The sequence below is a fragment of the Telmatherina bonti genome (assembly GCF_933228915.1).
Source record: "Telmatherina bonti genome assembly, chromosome: 15".
Taxonomy (NCBI): Eukaryota; Metazoa; Chordata; class Actinopteri; order Atheriniformes; family Telmatherinidae; genus Telmatherina; species Telmatherina bonti.
Window position 1 is genome coordinate 26,450,025 of NC_136613.1, and position 12,118 is coordinate 26,462,142.

The 12,118-nt window shown below is 38.6% G+C and overlaps 1 protein-coding gene across 1 annotated transcript in view; it reads left to right on the forward strand.

Moving 5' to 3' along the window:
* The window catches only part of stxbp5l (syntaxin binding protein 5L), a gene marked incomplete at its 5' end in the record, with an annotated part of 175,901 nt that overhangs the window by 138,086 nt on the left and 25,697 nt on the right, over positions 1-12,118 (forward strand). Inside the window, 2 exons of the mRNA XM_079253891.1 lie at positions 244-395; positions 7,433-7,498. Of these exons, the coding sequence (XP_079110017.1) occupies positions 244-395; positions 7,433-7,498 (218 nt within the window). The remainder of the gene's footprint in view (positions 1-243; positions 396-7,432; positions 7,499-12,118) is intronic.

A 12,118-nucleotide genomic window follows, 5' to 3' on the forward strand; every position in this document is an offset into this window, starting at 1 on the left:
GGAATGCTATCTTCTGAAAGGAAATTCAGTATTAATATTAAGATTGCAGAAATACCAGGAATTTGAGATAAACCCAGACTTTTATCATCAGTAACTGCATCAAAATGTCAAAGGAAATGTGACGGTGTTTGGTTCGGCTACTCTAATGTCGGTCAGAATAAAGTAGTGGAAAATCTCACCATGGCTATCTTGGCTTAACAGCGCCTGCACACATGCTTCCTTGCTGTGTTTGTGTATGTCCAGCTTGGCATTTGGGAACTGCAATGGACTAGCGGTGGTGGACTACTTGCAGAAGACCATCGTGTTGTGTATGTCGACACTGGATCTGTACGGAGCCACTGACCCCTACCAACGCCTTACCCGTTCCCCTCGCAGGAACAGACAGTCCACCTCAGGTAGCACGGACATGCACATACACCCCTCTGGGATGTTGCCACACTAACACATATGCATACTCCCTGTGCACCTACACAGTAAGGTCTTTATAAACACTCAACCCATCCACACTGCTGTACCGTTCTGTCCCTTTCTTCTTCTGTTCTCTGCTCCTGTCTCTATTCTTCTATTAAACTTTAGACAGATAAAAAAAAAAAATCTTACGTCATTTACATGAATAGTTTAAAAACAATCATAAAAATGGTTTAAATTTGTTCTTATAATATGTAATGTAACATCATCAAAAGGTTGAACACACCAACACAGGTATTTTGATGACCACAGTTTTAATTTCATTATGTAGATCTACAAAATAGCTGATGAGGTGGTATGGAAAGCACTTTCTAGACTTAAGAGTTGTCTTCAACTGTAATGTGGATATGTGGACTGGAAACATTGCTTTTGAGGTAGTAACACTGGATTGTGTGCTGGTTTAATGTGGCACAGCTGAACTTTGGATGAATGTACTGTGGTGCCTCCTAATGAAGGGTGATTTGTCATTCTCCTTGTATCCTATCACCTCTTTTAACTCTCTTCAGCCAGTGAAACTTACAGTCCAGTGCTGACTTTTGTCCTTGCTTCTTCTGAAAGTGGCCAGTGTGTTGATACCCAGTTGCTTGTGCCTGAAGTGGGCCGTAAAGCACATGAGATGCCCTGGACTAGAAAACTAGCTTGTAAATGGAGTTTTTTTTCTGCCCAGGTTTTGCTAAACATGTACATAAGGAATGCTTGTGTACCATCAAAACTAACCAGAGGCATGGAAAGTTAAGGTTAAAAATATTACTTTAACCCTAGATACAGTCATCTACATCTATAGCATTATACGAGTTTGCACATAAGTGCAATGGAATAATTGCATGGAGCATAAATCACACTGCTACAAAGAAAAAACAAAGTCTTCTAGGGGCAGCAAACCTCAGCTTGGCTGGATCTGTAGTTGGTTTGGTGACTTTAGGAGGTGGTTTCACATGTGGAACAGTAAAATAAATTTAGCATGTCTGGCCTCACTGTCGTAGTCTTGAGTTCAGTATTGAATAAAGATTTGTTTATGTCTTCATTTTCTACATTTTTGTAAACAGTGGTGTCATGTAGGTTTATGATTATTTCTTATTTCCTTTTTCTGAGAACAGGGGAGGAAAAATTCCCATCTTCTTAAGTACCTGTGTTTGTGTATTTTGTTCTGTGCTGATTAGCGGTGGTGGAAATTGAAAAAAGTCTTGGCTACTTTGAGCTTTACTACTTTCATTTCACTTGCAACATAACAAAATGACCAGTTACTATCTCTCTTACAAGAGTAGCACACTTTTTCCTTCAAGGAATACTGTGTAACTTTTGATCACTGTGCGCACTAAACCTGTAACTTTCCACCGTCACATGACACTGTCACACAATTAAAATTAAAATTAAAATTAAACAAAATTAAACAGTCTTATCTGCATTTTTCATTAAATTTTAGGGAGTTACATTAGCTTTAGTCTGTAGCAGATTAGTTGCTACCAGCAGCACTTGGATTTTATTTAACAGCAAAATAAAGACAAATTTTGATATGTTTTCACAACCGGCAAAGAGCTAACTTACCACTCTAATAATACCCAGGCAAACAGAGTGGGTTTTGCATTTTACCAGACTCCAACAAGCAAATTCTTTGCCAAGATAGACTTGTGTCTTTCCCACTTTCTCTTTCTTGGCTCATCAGGCGCCATTATCACTTTCTTACTCCATTCAGCCCTAACAAACTTTCGTTCAAAGACCAACAAGTAGCACAAAGCACAGCCCTCTGTGTTTATGGCAATGGGAGCTCTAAAGCAAAGCGTCCAGGTCACATGATCCCTTAAAAGAGTGACTGCTCCTACCATGTCGGGTTTATGAAGAGGGCAGCCCCCTCGCAGCACCGTCACAATCATCCATCATTACTCTCATAAGGCTAACGTTTGAGTCAAAAGTTACACAGTATCCCTTTAATTGTATTAATTAGCTGCCTATTGTGTTTGGTTAGTTTGAAGGTGACACAATATATGTTTGAGTTACCTGCATAAAGAAAAATATTAAACTTACAGAATCAGACTGTAAAACACTTCAAGGCAAAAGACAGTTCAGCTCAGTACATCTTCAGACATTCCTGAAATGACTCATTTCTCGATTAAAAAAATCAAAGAACCAGAGAGCACATATTCTGTCTTCCTTTCTTTCCTCCTTTTCTGTCACAACACATATTTACAGCAACACTTGTCACTATGCTACGAGGTGCATGTTAACAGGTTATGTGTCATCCAACATTGGCATTATTATGCATGTTGTCACTTGGTTCATGTCTGCTCTGTTTTGAAGTCCTGCTTGAGCACAGATCTGTTAGTCAAAAGCCACAGAGGTCTCGTCGTATGTCCTGACTCCCCCGCATTTCTTTTCTCTGCTCTTCGTCTTAGCTGGCAAAGGCCTCTAAACTAACTCACATCTAATCTGCCATCTAGTGATATCCAAAGCTACAGAGCAGAACATAGTGTATAAAAAAACATGGGACACTTTTATTAGATGAAAAACTGGCTAAATTTAAAGTTTTGGAACATTTTTATGAGGATTAAGCTCTTTACAAGTATTTATGAATTGTGCTTAGCTGCAGGGATGAATGCTTGAAAGCCACAGTTTTTATATTTGGTGTTGCACAAAGACTTTTACTGACTCCTGTAAATGTCTTTATGTGCATGATAAAGTAAAATCCAGGATGAGAGAAAAAATTAAACCAGTTGATCAGGTCTTCGGCACCCCATGTGGTGGTATTTGATCCGAAGCACTCACTGTGCTGAAGTTGATACGAACTGAATAAGGTCAAGCGCAAAAACCAACATCCCGCTTGCTAAGCTGTGTTCACAAAAGATGTTTTCTGTCTTTCCCAACACATTTTTAGCTGTTTTCACCACACATGTATATCTGTATCCTAAATTGTGTGCACAATTATTATGCAACTATGAATTTTCAAAAAGATTTGTTGAGTATCGTAAACAGAGTCGGTGTTGAGATGGTGTGATGCAAACAACTGACTAAGGCACGTTAGAAAAATTTAATCTGATGTAAATGTCACTGTATTGTAAAAATACTGCTTACCGTGAGGTCAATGTTTCAAGTTAGCCCTCAGCAGGATGGATGGCAGGATACAGATAGAAGCTGCTTTCATTACAAAATAGTTAAATAGATCTTAGAAACAGGCTGAATCTGGACTCACAAACTCTGTAATTCAGTCTGAAAGATGTTGTTTTCAAAAAGTGCTGCAGAAGGAATTTGGCTCAATGGAGAAATGCATGAATTCAAGTAGTTAGCGAAGAATAACCTAAAAAAAAAAAGGCTGTCACTTCCAGTCTTCAAGGGCCACAATCTTGCAGGTTTTTAACATGGCACTGCTCCTCCACTAAAACACTCAAACACTCAAATGAATGAGTCATTGTGTAGAGCTTTATATGCTCTGGGATTCATTTCACTTGAGTCGTTTGTGTAAAAGCAGGAAACATTGAAAACCTGCAGGACAGTGACCCTCGAGGATTGAATAATGTTACCCAACAACAATGTGAATAACTGGCAGAGAGTGCCAAAGCGTATGAAGGCTGTGAGGGCAAATTGGAGTTGTTCAATAAAGATACAGGTGTTTTTTTTCAAGTTCTTTAGTCAAAATGTTGTGACCATATTGTGAAAAGTGATCAAAGGATTTGTCTTCCTTAAAGGCAGAGTATGTAAGATTTCAAGGCGATTCTTTCCACCACCAGGTGGCAAACACCAGGTTGTGAGCAAAACCACAAAACTGCTACCTCCACAAACGACCACAGGTTGGCAGAAATGAGCAAAACTGACCCCTCACACCTCCTCCTTGCCAGCTCCAATGAGGGCAGGAATCGCTTGTGAGCTGTAGCTCAGTGCCTCTCTGCAATAAATGGGCTTATACTCACCCTACTGGTGGAAAGAAAGCACTTTTCTTTTTACTGGTCAGAAAACATTCAAGAAGGGTCTTTGTCATTAATTAAAATTGTAATTTAATAACGCATCAAATGTGGACAGACTGGAACCTACATGTTTAAAAAAAACTAATTATGATTGTAGTTATTTTTTTTGTTAATTTATTTTGAAAATATTGAAAATCTTACATACACTACCTTTAAAGTGGTCATGTTCTGCAAACTCTGCATCGCTGATTATAAGTCATTTACGCCAAAGTTGTTCTCTAAAGAATAGTAGTTCGATTTGAAGAGCAATTCAAAGAACTGGGCCAAAATTCTTCACTTCACCAATATTTGCACACAAAAAAGATAAAATCAAAGAAAACTGATCATTTACAAGTAACTTCTTTTAAAAGTCACCTGCTCAGTTGTCTTATTGAGGCTAAAACTTAGTCATGTTTAGAAAATGTGAATAGGAAGAGTTTAATGTGGTGGTAAAAAAAAAAAAAAAAAAAAAGACAAAAAAAAAGTTTAGGAAAGGTTCGAAAGTATATTTGAGTTTTTTTTTTTAAAAGAAAACTTGATGACCATCAGATGTAGAAAGAACTTTCAATCTGTGCCTGGTTTGACAAAGTTTAGATTGTGTAACGCAGCAACAGTTTCTAGTCTGAGGCAGCAAAAACTAAACCCAAGTAACAGGCAGGTTTCCTTCTTGAAGGAAACTCTTTTATTTTGAAGGAAACTTTATTACCTTTATAATCTTACTATGGCTGTCCACCACAATTGTTTGGTTTTCCTCCTCGAGGTTTGCCTTTGGTCAGAAAACTACTGCTTATAATATGTCCAACATATACAGCTCAAGTCTGTATATGTATATAAACACTGTACAGTTTATATATTTCTATACATTTTCTAAAGACAAAAATCTCTTCAATGAATATCTGAGGAAAATTCATAATGTTGTTGCCTAATGATGGTGCACACATCCAGAATCCAGTTTTCACTAAACATTCAGGTTGAACGACTTTGGATTAAGAGACAGCAATTAATTTGTTTCTGTTGATGAAAACTTGACTAAAAGATTGTGCATGTAGTATATGTGTACAATATGTAAAAAACATGTAATTTTCATAAAATAATGATTCATTATTTTGTTAACCATGCTTATCAATGCAGTTTAAACTAAGAAATTGCAACAAAAATGCTGTTTTCTACATGAATCAATTAGTTGTCCAGCAGGAGATTTTATTTATTTTTTGTCATGTTGTTCCTGTCAGTAATGATACGTTCCCTGCTAACACAGTGGTTTTTCTGCAAATTACTAATCACATCAGCATTTCTGAGTTTTGCCAGACTAGCCGGTATATCTCCTGTGTCCTCCCCTGACACTAACGCAGTTGCTGCTTGCTCTCACTTTCTTTTCCACTCTAAGCCTGTGTGTTCTTCTCTCTCCCCTCCAACTCCCCCACCCCCTGCCTTCCCCCCTGAAATGTCTAAACACAACTCCTTCCTCGTCCCTCCCTTCTCTCTTATGTAACTTTACATTCTCTCTCTTTTAATAATATTTTTTTTCCTTTTCTCTCTTTTTTTTTTGTTGCTATTCTGCTATTTTCTCACCCTATTTAAAATCTTGCTCCCTTCTCTATTTTTCTCTACTCTCCACCCACACCTCTCACTCCTTCTTCTATTTCCCTCTTCCCCTCCTCCTCTTCCTCCCACCTTTTGGTGACTCTGTGGCTGCTGATGTGGGCATGTGGGCCTGCCTGACAGAGCTTTGCATGCGCGGCCTGTCTAACTTTTATTCAGATTCAAAGAAAAGGATCCGTACATCCTATCAGAGTAAGTCGGGCCTTCCTACAGTAAAGGCTGGTGGAACTCGGTGTGTGTGTGCAGGAGAGATGAGAGGATGGGTGAGTGTTTTGTAGGTTTTGGTAGACAAGATTGGCATTTGAACTGATGTGGACCTGCAGCAAAGTGACAAACCAAAGAGATGATTGGAATAAAAATTCATTCTGGAGTAACGGCAGAAAATCACCTACATTTTGCAGAACGTTCCCTATTCCAGTCATGTCGGCAGTATGTCCTTTGCAGAAAGACAGACACTCTTTGAACCTCTTAAGTAAGGGCAGTTATAAATATTATATGATCCATATGATGTATATTTTAACTAAAGTATAGTCAGTGGGGTGAATAAAGCCTTGTTCATGCACTGGGCCCAGAAAAAGTTTAATATGTTCTTTTTGCTTGTGGTTACAAAGGAATTTTTGATTTAATACTTCAATGAAGGTTTGATCAGGGCACTTTTCAATGTCTTCAATCATTTGTACACCAAGTGTAAGTTATAGAAAGAAAATTAGCATGAATACAGTTTGCTGGAACCATTGACTGAAGGGAAATAATTAAATGAGTTGAAGTTTTTGAAATGTGACAACTCAGCAATGCTGTTAATGAGTCCATAGTGAGCGCAGCTTAAACACCCCACACTCAGACGGAAAGGAACAAAAAGTAGAAATGTCAGCAGTTGTGACAAAAAGTGTGTGTTGGGGGGGGGGGGGGTATGATTTTGTTTTGGCCTTGTGCTTGATGCATGTGATTTGAGATGATCCTGACTGGATGTGTGTTCGTTTTGTTATGTTTTTGTGTAATCCACTTTACGCTGTGATTTGCACTACAACATGCGTCATTTTAGTCCCATTTGCATCCAAATCAATTTGGTTGAACCCAAAACAGCTACCTATATGAAAATCAGATCGTAGTGCAGGTCACATCAAGAATCAGCCACTCTCCTCCGGGGGGGGGGGGGATCTTTAAAAAAAAAAATAAAATCCTCACTTAACAAAAGTCAAGTGTCAGCTGTTGATATAGACCTTACTTCTCATGCAGTTGTGACCCATTCAACTAGTAGTGAGGTATTGGGACATTATCATGCCATGACAACTTAAAAATTGCTCTCTCTTGGGGTTTTGCGTGGCTGATATGAAACCAAACTGAATTCTGTTTAGCCGACATATCATCATTCAGATAATCTGACAGTCTGCACCTCTTCCTCTTCCTCCTCCTCTTCTCGGCTTTGGCAGGCCTTACTGAACTCACTGACAACCAGCAGTCCGTTGACATGGAGAGAAGCAAGTCACCCACTTCAGGTAATCTGCCCACACACGCTTACACACACACACACACACACACACAAACACCTGCCTAATCCTTCCTGCACATATGCATTTAATTCTGTCACTTTGGAAGTTTGCTGGGATGCTGTTGACTCTAAAGTTGAATTACAGCCTGCGGTCACCTCACCAGTCACAAGAGCATCTGCACTCGATATGTTTGACGCCTGATTGAAATAGCAGCTCTTAGTGCTACTATGTGAAGGTGTTAGATTGAAAGGATTCAGAAAGCGTAACACATCAGATGCACGGTGGTGCAGCTACGGCAGTTTTTCGGTCCTTTGACTGGAAGTTTTCCCAAAGGTAAGAAAGAGAAAAGCCTCCATTTATCATCTGCTTTCCTTCTTTATTATGCATCTTTGGCATGTTTGCCTTAAACAAACGTTTTGCTGCTTATGGTGATTACATGCAGTTGATAAGAAATGGCAGTCACCATCATCCCATGAAATCAGGGCTGAAACATGGGCCTGTGTTCTCAGAGCTGTTTAAATATTTAGTTGTTTTTTTTTGTTTTTTTTTACATTTACAATATATACTGAAAACTCCTCGGCTCTTCTGTCACTTAAATATAAGTCTGCGTGTGAGTGGAACGGTGCTTGACTTGTATAAGATGCTACAGGATGGATAATGAAAGAGACACTCTTACTGAGAGGATAGTGATGTGATGAAGCATATAATGCAGTCATCTTCTAATGTTTGTAGCTGATGTTATATTCATTATCTTGTCGCTTGAATCGGAAATATAATGTTTCACCGAGAGCACTGACAGTGGCGATCACGGAGCAGAAGACACTATGATGTGTAACACAATAGATGGGACTTTTGTCGGCAGTTTGCAGAGGTTTGTGTGTATGGAGGCAAAGATGCATATTCGAGGGAGAGAAGCAGAAAGATGAGAGCATGTTCCAGCAGGTGCTTTTGTCTGGTGTTTATCTCAGCAGATTCAGAGCTTTAAAGGTCAGAGTATGTCAGCGTGTGTGGTTCTGCTAAAGAGACAGCCAGGCAGGCATAATGTGTCTACAAAGCTTGTCTCCTTCATGAGGCTTTCTTCACCAATCGGTTCACTTCACACCAGCTCAGGCTACTTGTTATTTAAGTTACATGATGCTTTGTGCTTGGTTCACACTGCAAAAACTCAGCCATAAATACAAGAAAAAAACAAGAAAAAAATTAGATAAATGTTGCTTAAAATAAGCTGAATTATCTGCCAACAAAGAAAATTTGGCTTGTCAAGACTTCCCAAAACATGTAAAAATACTCTTAAAACAAGAGGAATTCTCTGGCATAAAAACTAAGACTTGTCTTACCTTTAAAAAAAATAATAAGCATATGTGTACTCAATTTAAGATTTTTAATCTTACTTAGATTTCAGTTTTTACAGAATAATAATAATCCCTTTAAGCACCTGATATCCGTTGTGGCAGATGGTTTTTATACCAGCAACAAAGTGGTGTTGCATCACAGGTCAAGAACTTAGTAAGTTTTTTCCCACTCTGGATATTTCTACTTTTATGTACAAAACAGAAGCCATTCATGCTAATCAGTATGCTTATTGATAAACTTCTAGTTTCACTGTCTGTCATGCAGGATCACATAAAGTCTTAGTGATTTTATGAATAATGTACAGATGTAATTAAATGCATTTTGGTGAGTTTGTTGGGCTGTATGCAAACACACCACGAGAAAGCAGCAGGTGAATTTTATAGATAAGTCATTTAAAGAAAGAATATTAATTTTCTTAGCTGAACATTATTGAAAGTCAGCAGGAACAAACTTTTGAGAAATCAATTTCTTTTTTAAGTTACATAAGCAGTCCCATCGCTTCATAGCAATTATTGCTCACAAAGGTGCTTCGCAGGTTCTTTGAACGAAGACTCCCAGTGTCCATAAGGCAATACTTTTTTCACTTTTACCATTTTTAAGAGATTGGTCAGAAGCAGCACACTTGAACTTATATTTCCCACTGAGACACAAAGATACTGCAGATCCTGTTGAGAGGCTGATGAAGAGACTCTTGTATTTGAGAAGCTGTTTTGAGCAGCTTCTTGTGTAAAACAGGACCAGGAGTCTGGCATGTTGCTCACAAGTAGAAAAAAGTTGAAATCACACTCATTCAGATACGACTAGGTGCTGAATCTAAAAGCAAGTGATGACAAGAGAAAAATAGTAACTCACACTAGAAGTAACTCCCGATATGTTTATTAACAAAGACAAGTGACGTTTTGTGTCGGAGGAAGGGCTGTGGCCCGAAACGTCACTTGTCTTTGTTAAGAAAAATATCAGGAGCTACTACTAGTGGGAGGACCTATATTTCTCTTTTTGTCACGTTCCTCACAAGTAACACATGATTGATACACACAAAGTATAGAAGTGTATTGCATTCACTTGGGAGATAAAACTAAACCTTCTCTGTTATCCTGAATTTCTGAGATAATTTAGAAAAAATAATGAAATACACGGGTTTTACCGAGATAACGTGCTCTACTTCTCAGCATCATTAAAACATCATTTATTCAATTCAGGCACTTGTGATGAATTTAACTTGTCTCAGTACAAGCCCTGTAAACTAGAAAAGACTTGAGCTAAACTAATAGTAACATTTTAAAGGAATTATCTTTCTACAGCTTGTGATTTCCCTCTTGGATTAAAGTAAAACGCTTCTCCAACAGCTTTTTGTCAAGTTTTGCTCAAGTCTTTTAATGACCTACTCATTTGCATCGGGTGTGTTGCACCAAGGAAACATCCAGTGGCTGCAGGAAACCAGCCCTAAAGGACCAGTGTTGCAGATCCCTGAATAAAGCTTGTTTTCTTTTCTCCAATGCAGTTTACAGGGATTCAGTAGCTCCTGGAGTATCGCCTCCTCTCTGTGCGTAGTCTGTAGATCCTGGAAATACATGTCCACATTCAGCAGACCCGACTATTGGTTTTCCACCTGAACCACAAAGTCCTGGGGAGCTTACTAAAAGTTGACAAACTAATAAATGAAACTTAAAAAGCGAGACATGTTGGAGCTTCTGTGGAGATAAAAGAATCTGATTTTACAAGTAGCCTGGTAATGATGCCGACAAGCAGTGAACATTATCAGCACATTGTTTTCTTTTTTTTATCAAATGGTCGTGTTAATTAAAAGAAAAACAGAACTTTTTTTCCCAGTTGAATGCTATTTACTCCCATAGCAAACCATTATGAAAGTATTTTTAAACGAGCTGAGAGTCAGAATCAGAGTGTCTGCAGGCTCGAAACAAACTTCCACCGCTGTGTGAAATCACCCTGTAATATTTGCCTAGATGGCCAATTTGTTCTGCTCAAATGCTTTTTGATGAGAAGAGGAACAATTCAAGAAAATCGTTTCAAATCTCCAAAAATTGCAGCCAATTTCTCCAACCTCTCAGCAGATGGAAGGGCAATTGGGAACTTTTTGCATTTCTGTGAAATTAATCACTACAATTTCTGGTGATCCTCCAGCGAACGTGGAAAACATTTTAGCACTAAAAAAAAATAGTCTTTGAACTAAAGAGAGGTGCGGTGAAAACAGTGGTTGTTGTTCTCACAAAATGATCTGAAAGGAATCATTAGCTGGTGATAAATTTAGCCATTGAGCAAGTGCTTGCCTGAAATAGTGTCATTTCTGTACAAATATTCAATCATTATAATGTGTTTCCCAGAGAGTCGAAGTTTTGGGGATTTCTTTAAAACACTTTACATAGTTGGGAAAAAATAATTTCAAGGGGTTTAGGCTGTTTCTCATCCATCAACAAGCCATCATCACTCCTGCCATAACAAGTGGTGACCCTGCTTGGCTGTACGGCGTGATCAGGCTATGTCACATGGCTGCTCACCTGAGACACGTTATCATGGGAAAATTCCAGCAACGGTTTCTTTCCTCCACAGCTGCAGGGATGCAAATGTGTTCTTGCTAATAGTGGGCCAGTTCTCTGTGTGAATTCTGCCTCCAGGGACAGGGTCTGGTGGTATTTTCTCATGAAGAAGCTCATATTGAAGTCATACTTGATCTGATACCTCGCAGTCATGTTGCAGGCTTTTTTTTTTTAAATCAAAGGGTAGAGCCAAAGGCAGATCCAGACCACAGGGCTTAGGTGATGAAGAAGTGATCCACTAACTTAATAGCTGGATGTGTGTATGTGTAGGTGAATGTGAAATAAGCACTTTATAGAAGCTATAATAGCTGGTATTTAAGTGTGGACTTCTTCTAATTGAAATGTTGTATTTAAGACAGCCAGGGAGGAGCTGGAGAAACTGGGCTTCTTTACTTAACCTGCTTTTTTAAATCAGAAGTTTTACAGATTTTTTCCTCTTTCCAGCTGCTCCATTTTTTATATCATTGCATCTAATGCACATTGGCAAATGCAGCACTTTTAAAAACCTTTTTTTTCCCCAACATTTATTTAAGGAAGGCACAGATATTCTTCTTTTTAATATTCAGCAGCATGTCCTTTATTTTGAGAGATTAGGTGGGACATACAGTAGAGGGTTCCGGACCAGGACCCACCTGGATCCAACAGCTTCATCCTCTGTGTAAAGGAGCATATTTTGAGCTACCCAGCAAAACATTGTTTTCATTCTTCTGAATGTATA